This window comes from Salmo trutta, chromosome 15 (assembly GCF_901001165.1).
Source record: "Salmo trutta chromosome 15, fSalTru1.1, whole genome shotgun sequence".
In the NCBI taxonomy this organism is placed as follows: Eukaryota; Metazoa; Chordata; class Actinopteri; order Salmoniformes; family Salmonidae; genus Salmo; species Salmo trutta.
In genome coordinates, this window is record NC_042971.1 from 59768542 (window position 1) to 59787755 (window position 19214).

Consider the following 19214-nt stretch of genomic DNA (forward strand, 5'->3'; position numbering starts at 1 on the left):
ACGTATGGATGCCACCCATTAGATAAAATACGTTCTGTATTTCACTGAAATTATAGTTTCCGGATTTGACCATATTAATGACCTAAGGCTCGTATTTCTGTGTGTTATTATATTCTAATTAAGTCTATGATTTGATAGAGCAGTCTGACTGAGTGGTGGTAGGCAGCAGCAGGCTCGTAAGCATTCATTCAAACAGCACTTTACTGCTTTGCCAGCAGCGCTTCACAATGCTTCAAGCATTGCGCTGTTTATGACTTCAAGCCTATCAACTCCCGAGATTAGGCTGGCAATACCAAAGTACCTATTAGAACATCCAATAGTCAAAGGTATATGAAATACAAATGGTATAGAGAGAAATAGTCCTATAATAACTACAACCTAAAACTTCTTACCTGGGAATATTGAAGACTCATGTTAAAAGGAACCACCAGCTTTCATATGTTCTCATGTTCTGAGCAAGGAACTTCAACGTTAGCTTTCTTACATGGCAAATATTGTACTTTTACTTTCTTCTCCAACACTTTGTTTTTGCATTATTTCAACCAAATTGAACATGTTTCATTATTTATTTGAGACTAAATTGATTTTATTGATGTATTATATTAAGTTAAAATAAAAGTGTTCATTCAGTATTGTTGTAATTGTCATTATTACAAACAGATATATAAAAATCATCCGATTAATCGGTATCGGTATCGGCGTTGAAAAATCATAATCAGTCGACCTCTAGTCTGAATACTTTCCAAATGCACTGTATACTAGTAATTCCAAAATAAACAGCCAGGTGGTGGCAGGTGTGCCCTCTATATACAGTTGAAGTCGGAAGTGTACATACACCTTAGCCAAATACATTTATACCCAGTTTTTCACAATTCCTGACATTTAATCAGAGTAAAAATTCCCTGTCTTAGGTCAGTTAGAATTACCACTTTATTTTAAGAATGTGAAATGTCAGAATAATAGTAGAGAGAATGATTTATTTCAGCTTTTATTTCTTTCATCACATTCCCAGTGGGTCAGAAGTTTACACACACTCAATTGGTATTTGGTAGAACTTGCCTTTAAATTGTTTAACGTGGGTCAAATGTTTCGGGTAGCCTTCCACAAGCTTCTCACGATAAGTTGGGTGAATTTTGGTCCATTCCTCCTGACAGAGCTGGTGTAACTGAGTCTGGTTTGTAGGTCTCCTTGCTCACACATGCTTTTTCAGTTCTGCCCACAAATTTTCTATTGGATTGAGATAAGGGCTTTGTGATGGCCACTCCAATACCTTGACTTTGTTGTCCTTAAGCCATTTTGCCACAACTTTGGAAGTATGCTTGGGGTCATTGCCCATTTGGAAGACCCATTTGTGTCCAAGCTTTAAATTCCTGACTGATGTCTTGAGATGTTGCTTCAATATATCCACTTAATTTTACTTCCTCATGATGCCATCTATTTTGTGAAGTGCACCAGTCCCTCCTGCAGCAAAGTACCCCCACAACATGATGCTGCCACCCCTGTGCTTCGCGGTTGGGATGGTGTTATTCTGCTTTCAAGCCTCCCCCTTTTTCCTCCAAACATAACGATGGTCATTATGGCCAAACAGTTCTATTTTTCTTTCATCAGACCAGAGGACATTTCTCAAAAGGACATTTCTCAAAAAAGTACGATCTTTGTCCCCACGTGCAATTGCACGAAAGGTTGCTGGTTTGAATCCCTGAGCCAACTAGGTGAAAAATGCGTTAATGTGCCCTTGAGTAAAGCACTTAACCCTAATTGCTCATGTAAATCGCTCTGGATAAGAGCATATGTAGAATAGTATTCTGCAGTATACTACAAAATATTATAGTAAGCATTTACATGATTGAGGGATACTACAGTGTGTGGTACAGTATTCTACACAATTCTAAATGAAGTACTACACATGATCAAGGGATATTAACAGTGTATGGGGGGCTCCTGAGTGGCACAGCGGTCTAAGGCTCTGCATTTCAGTGCTTGAGGTGTCACTACAGACACCCTGGTTCGAATCCAGGCTGCATCACAACCAGCCGTGAGTCCCATAGGGTGGCGCACAATTGGCCCAGCGTCGTCCGGGTTTGGCCGGTGTAGGTTGTCATTGTAAATAAGAATTTGTTCTTAACCTAGTTAAATAAATAAAACTATTATACAATGTACTACAGAATTCTATAGTGAACTGTAGTCTTTCTTTGTATTTGGGTAATACCCAAACCTTTGTTCTATCCTTGTTATTCCCTGACCTGAGAGAGCCTTTTTTATGTCTCTATTTAGGTTGGTCAGGGTGTGATTTGGGTGGGCATTCTATGTCCTTTTTTCTATGCTTTGTATTTCTTTGTTTTGGCCTGGTATGGCTCTCAATCAGGGACAGCTGTACGTCGTTGTCGCTGATTGGGAGTCATACTTAGGCAACCGGTTTTCCTTTGGGGTTTGTGGGTAGTTAATGTTCTGTTTAGTGTTTTGCACCTGACAGAACTGTTTGGCTGTCGGTTTTTTTGTTTAAAGTGTTCTATCTTTAATAAATTCATGATGAGCACTAACCACGTTGCGCCTTGGTCTACTCTCTTCAACGACGGCCGTTACAATCCTCCTAGTTAACCTCTGTTCTATCCTCCAAGTAAACCTCTGTTCTATCCTCCTAGTTAACCTCTGTTCTGTCTACCTCCAGAAGAGAAGTCTGAAGAGAGAGGGAGAGAGAGACGAGGAAGAGTGGAGCAGGGATTCGAAGGTTATCCTCATCACACCCCATCTCTTCACCTCTCTCACTCCCCCTCCTCCCTTTCTCCGTCTCTCTCCCCCCTTTCTCCGTCTCTCCACCCTCTTGCTTTTGTCTCTCTCGCTATCCACCCTCTCGCTCTGTCTCTCTCTCTCCACCCTCTCTCTCTCCCCCTCTCTCTAGTTCAAGCCGAGCCAGTCTTATCTCTTACTGCTCCAGCCATGACATAAGTAAAAACAGATGGAATACATGTTTCTGTTATTACTGCATTTATTTTCCAGTTTCTTTACATGTCCGATTTATGTTTGCATTGTAAAATGCCCCCTTTTGACCACATAAGCCTAGACTTGGATCTGCTCACATATAATATGGTGCCACTTAAAAACACTGGAATATTACATTTCTTGAAAAGTTGCTCAATCTATCTCCAGTGGTACTCTCCATGACCTTTCTTCTTCTTCTTTCTGTCAAGGACCATTCTCCTGGAGGCTCTGCAGCCATAGCAACCACTTGGCTTTGGCCAAGTGTTACACACTTACTTAGCAGCCATAGCAACCAGAAACAATCCTTGGCTAGTGTTGCTGAGGCACCGAACAAACAAAGCTGTGGTGATTAGGAGCAAAGAAATCGAATTACATATTCTATCTGTGATTTATGGGTAGGACGAATTGGACTCTGAATTGGACTATTCTCATGTGTGCATGAGTCTGTAACAGGGTGGAAACCACATTTAAGTAAGAAAGTAGACATTTGAGACATTCAAATTTAAATTAAATGAATTAGGAGTTCAATTCTGTTGAGCGAAGACATTCAAATCCTTAATACCATTTTTCTTTTACTAAAATATACATTTACAATCCTATTTATAATATAAAAATAGAGATTTTATAAAAAAAAAAACAGAAATACATTCTGACTTTTGAGTGACTTTAAGCAGTTCAATAAAAAAAACTTTGATATTAATATTTACAAACAAATACTGAAAATCTGCCTCAAATTCAAAGCGTCCAATCCAAGTCTGAGTCTGTTGTTGAGGCTCGCATGGGTTTCCTCTTCCTATTCCTGTTCCTGTTCCTGTCCTCTTCCTTCCTGCGTGGTTTGTAGTCTTCTCCAGAGTTGCCCTTGGCAACATTTCGTGTTTTGTAATCCTTTGGTTTGTCTTCTCCAGAGCCCATGTCCACCAGGATATCTTGGTTCTCCCTCCAGCTGTCAGGCGATTGGTTGTCCCTCCAGCTCTCTGGGCCAACCATGGGGACCTCCCTCCCAGGCGACTGGTTGTCCCTCCATGTATCGGGGACCCCCACAGGGAACTCCTCTCCAGGAGACTGCATGAGTCTGCCGAACACCTTGGTCTGTAGCTCAACGATATCATTACGGATGTCAGCCATCAACAGCAGCAGGAAGTCAAAGGATCCGGGAGGGCCCTAGGTTGACAAATCAAAACTGGAGGTTAATAACATACCACTGTCATTCACAGTTGTGGTCAATTCCATTTTAGTTGAGTAAGTTCCAGAAGAAAACTATGCATTACAATTGTCCATGTGGATTTGAAATGTCTGTTTACTTCCTGAATCGACTGAATTGAATTGGAACTGCTGTTAGTGTGTTCTACAGGATCACACCTCATCTCAAAGGTTTTTACTTATTTTTTTGTCAAGGGGGGGGTGGATGACGCATTAATCTGGTGCTTTGATTTCACTCTACGATGAGATGATGAGAGACTGGGCGTTTGTTCCTTGACCTCTGAACCTTCTGGGTTCACCGTGGCAAAACTGTGCCTCTCGCCAACCCTCCCTCCATCCCCCTCCTCCCTACTTCCACTCCTCTATTCTCCCGCCATCACCTCCTCCCTCCATGATCTGACCTACAGATGTGTGTCTGGAATCCAGCATTCGAAATCCAAAACATCCTGGAAAACTTAATGTGAAAGATTTGTAGGGATGGCCTCTACCCTCTCTCTTCTCGCTACCTCTCTGACATTACTGATGCTATTTCAGAGGTGGTGCGTGTGGACTATGGATCTCAACACTGACAGAGAACAGCCTGGAGAGCTTTGGTCACGCAGCATGGAATCTAACATCACAACTCAGTTGGAGACTGAGTGTACAAAACATTAGGAACACCTACCTAATATGGAGTTGCACCCACTTTTGCCCTTAGAACAGCCTCAATTTGTCGGGGCATGGACTCTACAAGGTGTCAAAAGCGTTCCACAGGGATGCTGGCACATGTTGACTCCAATGCTTCCTACAGTTGTGTCAAGATGGCTGGATGTCCTTTGGTTGGTGGACCATTCTTGATACACATAGGAAAGGGTTAAGCGTGAAACCCAGCAGCGTTGCAATTCTTGACACACTCAAACCGGCACCTACTACCAGCATCTCAGACTGCTATCAAACTTGTATGGCTCACTTAATAAGGATCAGACCCTTTAAAAAAAAAAAATTCTCCTAAAATGACATACCCAAATCTAACTGCCTGTAGCTCAGGACCTGAAGCAAGGATATGCATATTCTTGATACCATTTGAAAGGAAACAATTTGAAGTTTGTGGAAATGTGAAATGAATGTAGGAGAATATAACACATTTGATCTGGTAAAGGATAATACAAAGAAAGAAACATGCATATTATTATTTATTTTTTGTACCATCATCTTTGAAATGCAAGAGAAAGGCCATAATGTATTATTCCAGCCCAGGCAAAATGTAGATTTTGGCCACTAGATGGCAGGAGTGTGTGTGCAAAGTTTTAGACTGATCCAATGAACCATTGCATATCTGTTCAAAATGTTGTATCAAGACTGCCCAAATGTGCCTAATTGGTTTATTAATACATTTTCAAGTTCTTAATTGTGCACTCTCCTCAAACAATAGCATGGTATTATTTCATTATAATAGCTACTGTAAATTGGACAGTGCAGTTAGATTAACAAGAATTTAAGTTTTCTGACAATATCAGATATGTCTATGTCCTGGGATTTTTTTGGGTTACTTACAACCTCATGCTAATCACATTAGCTCAACCGTCCCACGGGGGGGACACCGATCCTGTAGGAGGTTAGTTTACGTCAGCATCTTGGAGTGCTATCAAAGTTGTATGGCTCATTTAAGGTTTACGTACAAAATCTGAAGAAAATACGCACATCCAGGTACTTTTCACAGGTGCTGGAGTTGTAGACAAACTCATGGAAAACAGAAAGGAAAACGCTGCACACTGCTGCTCATGCTCCCAGGTGATATTTATTTACAACGTTTCCACCCTTAGGTCTTCATCAGGCATCCATATCCCAGGTGGGGGTGGAAGGTCCTATATATAGGGGCAGTACTCAGTGACATCACTTCCTGAAACAGGAGGTAAAAAATGTACAACATAGTTTCCCAATATTAACATTCAATGTATCAAAATATATGATCAGACACAGAGAATGTGATCAATATTTAATATATACCTTCCACCCCCACCTGGGATATGGATGCCTGATGAAGACCTAAGGGTCAAAAACGTAAATAAATATCACCTGGGAGCATGAGCAGCAGTGTGCAGTGTTTTCCCTTCTGTTATTCACTTAAAAGTTTGCCATCAAACTTGTATGGCTCAATCGTGCTTCGACCCCTGGTATCATATAAAACGCACATAAGACGGGGAAAATGTGTAGAATTGCAGGAAATGAGCTTTAAAATGGCTAAATGTTATCTCCACCAACAAGCGGGGTATGAACAGTTTGGTGTTGCATGGATTGCTAGGTGGGGGTTTGTTACTTCACCGATAAATACCAATATCCATCCGGACCTTTGCCACCTGGGAAATTTGTGTGACCAGTCCGTCTCATATAGTACACCATGCAGGGTGGTTGAAGGGAGACAGAAGAGAGAGAGTGTGTGTGTGGGCATGTTTAACTATTCTTAGTCAAACAAAAATTTGACTAACTGGGGACATTTTGTTGGTCCCCATGAGGTCAAATGCTATTTCTAGGGGGGTTTAGGGTTAAGGTTAGAATTAGTGTTAGAATCAGTGTTAGGCGCTATGGTTAGGTTGAGGGTTAAGGTTAGGGTAAGTGTACGGGTTAGGGTTAAGTTTAGAGTTAGGGGTTATGGAAAATAGGATTTTGGATGGGACTGAATTAATTGTGTGTCCCCACAAAATTAGCTGTACAAGACTGTGTGTGTGTGTGTGTGTGTGTGTGTGTGTGTGTGTGTGTGTGTGTGTCATGGTGCATAACAGTATATCACTGACTGGTATTTTGTAGGGTAGTTAAATGAAGACAGAAGAGTGGCATCAAAACAGTCTTCACTTACTGGAGGTCCAGAAGGTCCAGGAGCCCCCGTCTCCCCCTAGAGAAACAAAACCAATATTGTGTTAAGATGAGTTACAGCTACAGAGCAATAAGGCAGGAGAAGACAACATTGACTGTCTTCTCTGTATACTGTCATTACCACACGGGAGATGAAAGTTCATTTTGAGTGAAGTTCAAAAACCTTGTTAATCCAGATGTTTACTTTGTTTTTAAATTACAGCAAAGAAACAGATTAATATATTTCAGTCTATGTACTAATATTGTAGCAGTATTGTACCATAGTAATAACCTGGGCAAGACATACTGAACAAAAAATATAAACGTAACATGCAACAATTTCATTGATTTTACTGAGTTACAGTTCATTTGAGGAAATCAGTCAATCGAAATAAATAAATTAGTCCCTAATCTATGGATTTCACATGACTGGGAATACAGATATGAACTTGTTGGTAAAAAAAAAAAATGGGCATCAGGATCTCGTCACGGTAGTTTTGTGCATTCAAATTGCCATTGATAAAAATGCAACTGTGTCCGTAGCTTATGCCTGCCCATACTGTTGAGATTTCTAGCTCACTCAGGAAAAGAAAAAAAAAATATATATATAAATAGATAAAAGAGAAGCAAATGGGTCTGATGAGTTCAATTAAATGGGGAACGAGTGATTTCTTTAAGTTTCTTAGATGCTCAGATATGTTACGTTATGTGCGCATGCGCAGCTTCACTAGAGACTTAAATAAACAGCACCTGGTAATCACTTCACCGTAGACAATCATCAGGAGCACACAGCCCGTTGGTATGTAACTGCGAACTACTCAGTCTAGCATTGATGTTTGTCACTTATATGTTTGTGCACTGAACGTTTACCTCACTGTGTCGGTGTTAGTTGGCCGGGAGTAACTTGTAGCTCGCTGGGTGCGGTAGCTCAGCGAACCAGATGCTATATAGCATTAGGCTATTATTATCAGCCATTTGCATTGTGCTGATTTGTTCGGCGCACTCTGCTGGTTTCTGGTGGCGGTGGTGATAGCGGTGGTTTGGTTCGTTGATCCATGGTGGAGTGCCGCATTATGTTGCGTTTGTGTGTAAATCCTTTGGACGAGGCATGTGGTGGCAAGGGTTCTGTGTCCTGTGACAGCGTCCATAGCAACCTGTGACGGCAGAGTCACTGTGCGCATGCTCCTCTGGCGCTGGGCATTCTGGGTGATGTAGTCGGTGCTGTTTTAAGCCAGATTCGCCACATCTTTGATGGTGTTGCAGGCTTATTTGATTTATTATTTACATTATTATTATATTACTTGAATAACATACTAAATAATATATCTGAATAATATATTGTCATTACTTGTTTGTTGTATTTCAGGTTTATGACCTGTGGTCATTTGATTTAAAATAAAATTAAGGACAAAACACGAGTCATGACATTGTGTGCTTCCTGGTGAGCCTTTTCGGAGGGCTAAATAACGAAAATCCGAACAGTCATAAACCACGGTTCTCCTTTACATGGATAATGCAAGTGCTAGAACATTCGTCACGAGACTAACTTCTGATAAGCAAACAGTCCACCCATAAAGCTGTCTGCTCATCTGTTGACTTACTAGGCAAATCATTAATGAGTGAAAGCCAAGAAGAGGATAGAGTCTACAGTTAAAGGACTACTTAAACCCAGTTGGCAGAAAACACTTGAGCTTGAGTTAAACGCTATAAAAGTTGGCAAGATGGCAGCATCAGAGGAGGAGCTGGAGAGGCTAAAACAGAAGCGGTCAGCAGCCCAGACTGCATTCACTAGAAGAGCAAATTACCTCACCTCCAGAGCTAGTGCACTGGGGGAAAGTGAAATGAGAAGTGAGTGGAGGAACTTTAAAGTGGATCACTCCAGAGTCAGAGATGCAGGGTTTGAGTATGCCACGGCCCTGAGAGAAGTGGACGATGATGAAGCCAAAAAGAAGGCGGAAAACATTGATGGAAAAACAGCAGAATGTGACTGTAAGTTTGATGAAACTGAACAAGTCATCCTGATCAGCTTCTGGACAAGGTTCGCTGAGGCGGAAATTACCACCCTCACTGAAGAGGCTGGATCAGCCATGGACCAGGCCGAGGACACGGATCACCACCATATGACCAGGAGGGAATGTGAATTGATTCATAGGAACCTGGAACGGGAGGTCAACAACTTCGAACGAGGATTGGATGAGTGGAAAGATTTGATCCCTCGGTCCAAGGCAACAGAGTCAAAGGACCAGATCCGGAAGTTGAAGAAAAGGCGTGAAAAACTGTGGGATGAGTGGGCATGGAAAGGCGATTCTCAATCCGACGACGAAGGGAAACTGGGAAAAGTGAAAATTGTGGAGCAGGAGGAGCCAGTGGGGACTTACAACTACAGGCCCCATATCAGCCTAGAACGTGCACGCTTGCCCATGTTTGCTGGTAATATGAGGGATTACTACCGCTGGAAAGCTGAATGGGAGGACTTGCAACGTCTGGGAAACCCTCATGGATTGGAAAATGTGAGAAAATTCCATCTCTTGGGAAGCCTAGATGAAAAAGTCAAGAGGGACCTCGTATTGTCCAGCTGTGGATCCGCCAACGACGTGTTCAGGCTCCTGGACAACAAGTACGGGAATAAGCCTAAAATAGTGCTGCTGATTGCACAAGAAGTGCAAGGACTTTGCCCCATCAAAGGAAACCATCCGAGGAAGACAATCGAACTGATTCAAGCCGTGGAGAGAGCTCTTCGTGACCTACAAGTCTTAGGGGAGGAAGATGCTGTGAAGAACCGAGTGGTTGTGCAGTCGATTGAAAGTAAGCTTCCTGACTCCCTGAAAGAAAAGTGGATAACACACAAAAATGACCCTGGAAGCGGGTTTTCACCATGCAACCACTTTGACTGTCTACTGCAATACTTGAAGAAGCAGGAGGACATTCTCGAGGAGCTAGACCAGCTACAGCCTAGCTCGGCGGACAATACTGAGAGGTCGAGCGAAAAGAAAAAGGAAAGGAGGGCATTCACCAGAGCCACATCAGGAAACACCCTAAAGGGCGCTCAACCAAGCTCATGCATCACATGTGGAGACAACGAGCACGGAGGTAGGCTGTTCGCCTGCAAGGTCTTCAAGAAGCTCAATCTGACAGGCAAGAAGGCTCAGCTTAGGAGAGCAGGAGCATGCTTTAAGTGCTTGCGCCTTCATGGTGACGATGGCGGCTGCACACAAAAGTATCTATGCTCAAAGGATGACTGTCAGAAAGAGGGCTCTTCAGACCACAATTACTTGCTCTGTCCAAAGTCACAGATCAAGAAGAAAGAGGAAAAGAGCGGAGAGCAGAGCGATGCAAAATTGGGGAAACGGGGCCTTGGACTAACCAACAAACAGGAGGAGCTCCTTGCCAAACTTTCTCCAGAGGTGCGAGCAGAGTTCAAAGAAGCCTTTTCAAATAAGATCACAACAAAAGTGTGTGCTAGCATTGGTTGTGAGCCAAAAGAGTGCCCTGTCATAATGATGCTACTGGATGTGACGACAAACTCTGGCCAGCTAGTCGGTACGTTGATTGATCTCGCTTCAGATACTAATTATATCTCTAATAAAGCAGCAGAGCGTCTCAAGCTAAATGGTGAGAACATTAAGTTGATTGTCCAAGGTGTTGGAGGGATGGAGACAACCATTACTACCATGAAGTATACCCTGAGGCTGAGAGTAAAAACTCCCAGAGGTACAATAGCAGAGCACAAACTTCTCTGTTACGGCTTGGAAGATGTTGCGAAAGTGAACCAAGCTGTCACGCCACAGCAACTGCAGAAGTTCTTTCCAAATGTTCAACTCAAGGACTTGGTCCGGCCCGAAAAGATCGACCTGTTGATTAGCCACAGGGAGGGTCGCCTGGTCCCACAGCCAGTCAGAGTAGTTGGAGACCTCGTCCTCTGGGATGGTCCCCTTGGGAAGGCTGTTGGTGGAACGCATCCTGACCTCTTTGAAGTGATAGACCTAGCGGTGCACAGGTCTGAAACACATTTCGCTAGGTCAATGAGAACAGCTTCAAGGGCGTACAAAGAGATTCTCGTGAAGACGGGAGGACCCAGTAGAGTTTCGGTGGAAGAAGACGCAATCCTCCGAAACACTGCAACTACCAACAAAGAAGTTTTTGAATGGTTCAAGTGGGACAGTATTGGCGCCGCCTGTGATCCTCAGTGTGGTGGCTGCAGATGTGGTAGGTGCCCCCCTGGAGGCAAGGAAATGACCCTAGGAGAGGAAAGAGACTTGGAGAAAATAAAGGAATGTCTCACCTACGTGCAAGCTGACAAGCACAGCGAATCCCCTCACTGGGACACAGCTTACCCATGGAAAGGAGACCCCACAACGCTGCCTGACAATCGACATGCAGTGGAAGCGACCTTTTTAAACACTGAGAAACGACTGGAGAGGGAGCCGGAATGGAAGGCTGCGTACAGAGAGCAAATCCACGATATGGTCTCAAGAGGGGCTGCCGTTAATGTCACCCAGGAGGAAATCGATAGCTGGAAGGGACCTAAGTGGTATATCAGTCATTTAGTTGCTCCTAATCCTCACTCAACCACTACCCCTGTAAGAATTGTCTGGAACAGTAGCCAAGAATTCATGGGAATAAGTTTGAATGACCTACTGTACAAGGGTCCTGATGTCCTAAATCAGATAAGGGGCGTGCTTCTGAGATTCAGGACTGGGTTGTACGCCGCACTGGGTGATGTGAAAAAAAATGTACAACTCTGTCTGGTTAGAAGACAAAGAAGTACACCTCCATCGATTCCTCTGGAGAGACAATCCTGAGGAGGTGATCGAAGTCTTTGCTGTCGTCAGGGTCAACATTGGCGATAAACCTGCTGGTTGTATCGCCCAGGTGGCAATGAGAGAAACAGCCAACCTGCCCCAGTTTGCAGCCATGGTTGAGGAGCGCCGAGTTGTGGTAGAAGATAGTTATGTGGATGACATCTTGACGTCCCACAATGACTTGCAGATACTGGAGAAAATCACCAAAGGAGTGGAAAAGATCTTAAAGGCTGGAGGCTTCTCCCTTAAGCCATGGGTCTTATCAGGCCAAAGTGGGAGGTCCGCAACCACAACTGATGCCAGTATCAGTAAGACAACTGTGAGTGTGCCCAAAACGCTGGTGTTACCCAACCAGATGCGGGACGAAGAGAGCAAAGCACTTGGAGTCGGCTATGAACCAGAGACCGACAAACTTCGTGTGATGACCTCTGTAAATTTCTCAAAGAAGAGAGGAAAGATGAGAACAGGAGTCGATTTGTGCGAAGAGGAAGTCAGAGGTAAAACTCCAAACCCATTGACCCGTCGGATGCTGCTAAGCCAGATCGCTGGATTCTACGACCCCATTGGTCTTGCCACACCCGCAAAGCAGAAAGGGGTTATGCTTGTGAGAGACGCTTACCAAGAAGCGAGTATAAGCAGTCCAGTTAAGGACACTTGGGATGACCCACTCTCACCAAAACTACGAGAGGCTTCCATAAGACTCCTCGAAGAATATGTGAGACTTGCCCAGATCAGGTTCGAAAGAAGCCTCACACCAACTGGAGCCATAGGCCATCCAATGGGAGTCACGTTTTCAGATGGGAGTGAGGCTTCCTACGGCGTGGTGCTCTATCTCCGTTGGGAGACGCAGAATGGGGTCGTAGTGAGGCTGGTTGAGTCAAAAGCAAAGCTTACCCCTCTCAACCAGAAAGGAGACGTGATTAAGGCAGAGGTATGTGGTGCTGTCTTTTCGATCCGCCTGAGAAAATACCTTGTAAAGCACTGCCGCATCAAGGTCACACGCTGGGTCCACTTCGTGGATAGCCAAACAATCCTGGGAGCAATTCACAAGGATAGCTATGGCTACCAAACTTTCTTCGCTAACCGCATCGGAGAGATCCAGAAGGCTGGACCAGTGGAAGACTGGAGGTGGATTGAGGGCAACCTGAACATAGCAGACATCATCACAAGGGGAGCAACTCCTGAGGAACTCGATGAAGGGTCAGAGTGGCAACAAGGCCCAGAGTTCCTGAGTTGGCCTGAGGCTGGGTGGCCTGTAAAGACGGCCAGTGAGATAGTGACCAGCGTGGCTGATGACGTTAAAAGGTTGCAGAGAAGAGCGTTCTCAGCTGTAGTCACCAGGTCTCAGGCAGAAAAGTTCTCAGAACCGCAGATGAAAGACCAAGGTCCAACTCTAGCAGTAGAGAGGCCAAAGAGGAAGCCCTGGGGTGTAGCTCTAGTGCGCCTTGTCGGGCCCGAACGATTCAGTAGCTTGTCTAAATTGTGTGGAACAATCGCCTGGGTTCGAAGAGCGGCAGAATCCTGGTTGAGGACAAGCTACCAAGCCTCGAGCTCAGCAAAGTGGGAGGTGAGGGGGCCCAGGCTGTCTGTGGTAGAGAGAAAAGAGGCTTTCCAAGACCTAGCCCTTGCAGCCCAAGACGGCGTGAACTTTCAGGATACGACCTTAAACCGCCTTGTTGTGATGAAAGATGACAACAATGGACTCTTACTTTGTGGTGGTAGAGTCCAGTCTTGGAATGAAGACGGAACCGCTGTACCTTTAATCCCGTTCCGGTCGTGGCTGGGGGCCTTGCTTGCGAGGGAAGCTCACGAAGCGAATCATGAAGGGGTGGCTGCCACACTGCTGCACACTAAAAGAAAGGCCTGGGTTGTGCAAGGTCGGAGGACAGTGAAGAAGGTGGTCAACAGGTGCATCACTTGCAAGAAGCAAAGAGCCCGGCTCTGCCAGCAAGTGATGAGCGCTCTTCCTCAGGAACGTACCAGTAGAGCGAACCCATTCGAGTATACTACACTAGACCTCTTTGGACCCTTTGAAGTGAGGGACGCTGTTAAGACAAGAACCAAGAAAAAGGTCTGGGGAGTCGTGTATTGCTGCATGACTTCCAGAGCCGTCCATGCTGATCTCATCGACGACCAGTCTTCTGAGAGCTTTCTTCAGGCCTACTCCCGGTTCACTGCTCTGAGGGGGCATCCCAAAAAGCTATGGTCAGACAGAGGCACAAACTTCTTGGGAGCCAGGCCTGCTCTGAGAGAGCTACACAAGCACCTGGCCTGTTTGCAGAAGGCATCCGTTGAAGACAAGGCTGCCAGAAATAGCACAGAGTGGCAGTGGGACTTTCATCCTGCAGACTCGCCACACAGGAATGGAGCAGCAGAGGCAGCTGTCAAGCTCCTTAAAAGAGCTCTTAACAGTCTTGGTGGAACAACTGGCTGCTACACCTGGGGGGAGTTCCAGACCCTTCTCTACTCTGCAGCCAACTTGACTAATGAGCGACCCATCGACGCCAGGGCACAGGAACAAGAGGACTCAGTGGAGTACTTGACGCCCAACTCCCTTATCCTGGGGCGTACCAGACAGGGAGGTGACATACACGGAATCGACATGGAAACCCGCTCTTGGCGCAGGCTGAGGGCTGTCCAGGCTGGAGTCGACAGGTTCTGGAAGAAATGGAGCGAACTGGCAGGACCAAACTTGTTCATAAGACACAAGTGGCACCGAGCAGAGAGAAGTATCAAGGTTGGAGACGTAGTCTGGATTGCGGACCAGAACGCTCTGAGGGGGCAGTTCCGGCTCGGCCGGGTTGCTACAACATATCCAGACGAGAAGGGGGTTGTCCGGGATGCGGACATAACAACCTGCATGGGTCTTCCTGCTCCCATGGTTCCCAGGGCCCGGAGAAAGGACTCTACCATGCACACGAAAATCGTCATTCGCAGGGATGTGCGGAGGTTGGTGATCTTGATTCCTGCTGAAGACCAAGAGGAGGTAAGATAAGTCCTCGCCATGGGTACCCAAAGACTGTGACTCTGTGTTCTTTGCTTAGCTAGCGGGTAACCCTGGGAGGCAACTGAGTGCTTCGAGGGCAAACCTACACTCAGTAGGAGGAAAGGTGGTGGAGCCTACCTCCTTAGTTAATACATGTTTGTAAATGCCTACAAAGACTGGACTTTAGTTTGAAATTCTCACTGAGAGACTCAAGAGACTGTGCCCTCCTTGGATCTTCGATCAGTCGGCCAAGTGGGAGGTGTTGAGATTTCTAGCTCACTCAGGAAAAGAAAAAAAAAATATATATATAAATAGATAAAAGAGAAGCAAATGGGTCTGATGAGTTCAATTAAATGGGGAACGAGTGATTTCTTTAAGTTTCTTAGATGCTCAGATATGTTACGTTATGTGCGCATGCGCAGCTTCACTAGAGACTTAAATAAACAGCACCTGGTAATCACTTCACCGTAGACAATCATCAGGAGCACACAGCCCGTTGGTATGTAACTGCGAACTACTCAGTCTAGCGTTGATGTTTGTCACTTATATGTTTGTGCACTGAACGTTTACCTCACTGTGTCGGTGTTAGTTGGCCGGGAGTAACTTGTAGCTCGCTGGGTGCGGTAGCTCAGCGAACCAGATGCTATATAGCATTAGGCTATTATTATCAGCCATTTGCATTGTGCTGATTTGTTCGGCGCACTCTGCTGGTTTCTGGTGGCGGTGGTGATAGCGGTGGTTTGGTTCGTTGATCCATGGTGGAGTGCCGCATTATGTTGCGTTTGTGTGTAAATCCTTTGGACGAGGCATGTGGTGGCAAGGGTTCTGTGTCCTGTGACAGCGTCCATAGCAACCTGTGACGGCAGAGTCACTGTGCGCATGCTCCTCTGGCGCTGGGCATTCTGGGTGATGTAGTCGGTGCTGTTTTAAGCCAGATTCGCCACATCTTTGATGGTGTTGCAGGCTTATTTGATTTATTATTTACATTATTATTATATTACTTGAATAACATACTAAATAATATATCTGAATAATATATTGTCATTACTTGTTTGTTGTATTTCAGGTTTATGACCTGTGGTCATTTGATTTAAAATAAAATTAAGGACAAAACACGAGTCATGACATTGTGTGCTTCCTGGTGAGCCTTTTCGGAGGGCTAAATAACGAAAATCCGAACACATACCATAACCCCACCGCACCATGGGGCACTCTGTTCACAACGTTGACATCAGCAAATAGATCACCCACACGTGGTCTGCGGTTGTGAGGCCGGTTAAACATACTGCCAAATTGTCTAAAACAACGTTGGAGGCGGCTTATGGTAGAGAAATTAACATTATGTTCTCTGGCAATAGCTCTGGTGGGCATTCCTGCAGGCAGCATGCCAATTGCACACTCCTTCAAAACTTAAGACATTTATGGCGTTGTGTTGTGTGACAAAACGGCACATTTTAGAGTGGCTTTTTATTGTCCCCAGCACAAGGTGCACCTGTGTAATGATCATGCTGTTGAATCAGCTTCTTGATATGCCACACCTTTCAGGTGGATGGATTATCTTGGCGAAGGAGAAATGCTCACTAACAGGGATGTTAACAAATTTGTGCACAAAATGAGGGAAATACGAGTTTTGTTCGTATAGAACATTTCTGGGATCTTTTTATTTCAGCTCATGATACATGGGACCATGTTGTGTTTCTATTTTTGTTCAGTGTAGATATTCAGACCATTTAAGTCCATAAGCCTAAACTGTCAATGGTTGTGTAAACATTGTTTTGCAAAAAACTCGTGAAAAATATCCTCTTAACTTTTATCACAGCCGTTGTGTCAAATGCATTGTACATCAACGTGCAACCTGAGTGTGTACCGGCCTAATAATGTAGCATTAGTGTAAGTATAGCATATTAATAACCTGGGCAGTATAGACACAGCTCTCCAGCCCATTAAAGCTATGTGATAGAGGAGGATGGGCACATTGTGCTGTGTGGCCTGGATGGAGCCGTTATGGACCTGACTACTGAGATTATTAGCTGAACACGGGTCAGACAGAGGCTGTGTAAATGTTGTACCAGATGGTTTAGATAAGCAGAACGTGATAAGCAGAACGTTGAAATCTTTCATACATCAACGGATACCCAAGTCATGGTGGATCATAAAAGGTTCTGTGTAAAAGTTATAGCAATGTAAACTGTTTCATACGTTACCCGTAATCTAACCAAACACCTAATACAGAATCATAAGGTACTGGTTGAAATGTAGAACAACGTATCAGTAAGCTGGTCCATACGCTATCCATATCTGTAATCTAACCAATCACCTACCCAATATCAGTAAGCTAGTCCATTAGCTATCCATATCTGTAATCTAACCAATCACCTACCCAATATCAGTAAGCTAGTCCATTAGCTATCCATATCTGTTATCTAACCAAACACCCAATATCGGGGACATATCTACAAAATACTCCTCAGTACGTTTTTAGTGCACTAACTTACCCAAGTATTATGTAAAATATGAGTATTTTGTACCTTATACAGGCATTGCATGGTGGCTAGCAGTTTTTAATGAAACATTATTGTAAAATGCATACGTGTCATGTCACCTTTAGACCAGGTGAGGGCATTTTCAGGTGGAAGAGTTGACAAAACACAGCTGAAGGAAAGAGATAAAAGCTGCTTCTTTGCAGGAATGCACTGGGAATTCAATTCCCAAAATAGCCTCTGTTAGAGAGTTTGTCTAAGTCCATAGTAGTCATAGATATGATGTTAAACATAATCTTCCAACATTTAAAAAAAAAATATTTACATTCCATACAAAAAAAAAAGACTGTCTGAGGCTAAAACGAGACATTTGCCAGATTCAGATGAAAAACAGTCAAGACTAGCCTGATCCCAGATCTGTTTGGCTTGACAACGATTAACCATAGGAGTTAACTGACGAGACAGCACAAACTGATCTGGGACCAGGCTAGAAGAGAGCTTGAGATTAGGGAGGATGCTCCAAGGTTGTGTTCCAAATGGTACCGATTAACCAGAGTCCTATGGGCCCTAGTCAAAGTAGTGGACTAGATAGGGATGCGATTTGGGATGTAGCTCAAATCATGCTCTACCTTGACGCCATCTTTTCCTGGAGCCCCCGCAGGACCCTGTATGAGACGAGAGAAGACATCACAGATCACATCATTTTATCCATTCACTGTGTACAGTTACATCTAGGGTCCAGCTACATTTCAATGACTTTAGCATTTAAGGGCAAAGAATCTCTGTATCTCCTCTCAATACAGTCACCATCAAAGGACACTGGGGACAGAGAGCTGGGACCTCCGCCACATTCAGATCCGGACTGATTCATATTGTGCCACACTGAAATGTCCATCACCTATCACACACACACACACACTCACACACTCACACACTCACACACTCACACACTCACACACTCACACACTCACACACTCTGTGCCCACAACCCAGTTGCGACCTGGGTTCAAATACTATTCGAAATCATTTCAAATAATTTATCAGTGCTTGATTGTGCTTCACTGGCTTTAAGGGACCAATAGAATAGCCCCCAAATCCCCCCCCCACCCCCCCAAATGGTCAAAGTCCTTATTTGAAAGATTTCTAATAGTACCTGAACCCAGGTCTGATGAATACAGATCAGCATGAAAGGCTCAAGGAGCCACTGCAGAGCAATACAGAACACAGTAGAGTGTGATTCCATAGCATATAGAACATTTTCTCTACAGTATAAACAGTGGCATAGTTCTCTGAGCTTAATGTCATGCGTCACAGAGGACCCCTGGTGTTGATACAGTAGGTTAGTGTTTCAACAACTCTGGTGACAAAATTGAGTTGTAATACTGAGACTTGCATGACGGCGGAACAAAAATGAGCCCAATGCGTTGTAATGTAAAGCATTCAGACATTTTACCCTGTTATTACTCACGAGTGGCGCAGCGGTCCAAGGCACAGCATCTCAGTGCTAGAGGTGTCACTACAGATCCTGGTTCGATTCCAGGCTGTATCACAACGGGCCGTGATTGGCACAAATGGCCCAGCGTTGTTAGGGTTTGGCCGAGGTAGGCCGTCATTGTAAATAAGAATTTATTTTACAAGTGTGTGTCAGAAAATCATGTTTGACTCGTGAAAATGTCATGTGATATTTTGAGAAAGTTTTCACACGATTTGTTCACCTTTATTTTAAGGGTGATGCTCAACAAGAATTAAATAAAGAATGGATCACCACACACTGATGGAAGCTCCCAGGACTACAGACAGACAGAGACATTACACTACAGGACTACAGACAGACAGAGACATTATACTACAGGACTACAGACAGACAGACATTATACTACAGGACTACAGACAGAGAGATGATACTACAGGACTACAGACAGACAGAGACATGATACT

At 44.4% G+C, this 19214-nt stretch overlaps 1 protein-coding gene across 2 annotated transcripts in view; it reads right to left on the minus strand.

Moving 5' to 3' along the window:
• Nucleotides 1-2968: 2968 nt before the first annotated feature.
• ccbe1 (collagen and calcium binding EGF domains 1) overlaps nucleotides 2969-19214 on the minus strand; it is a 112480-nt gene continuing 96234 nt past the window's right edge. For both annotated transcript variants that reach the window (XM_029692390.1, XM_029692391.1), the window contains exons 9-11: nucleotides 17906-17941; nucleotides 7013-7048; nucleotides 2969-4140 (exon numbers count right to left, since the gene is read on the minus strand). In XM_029692390.1, coding sequence (XP_029548250.1) covers nucleotides 3715-4140; nucleotides 7013-7048; nucleotides 17906-17941 — 498 coding nt within the window. In that variant the 3' untranslated portion in view covers nucleotides 2969-3714. The remainder of the gene's footprint in view (nucleotides 4141-7012; nucleotides 7049-17905; nucleotides 17942-19214) is intronic.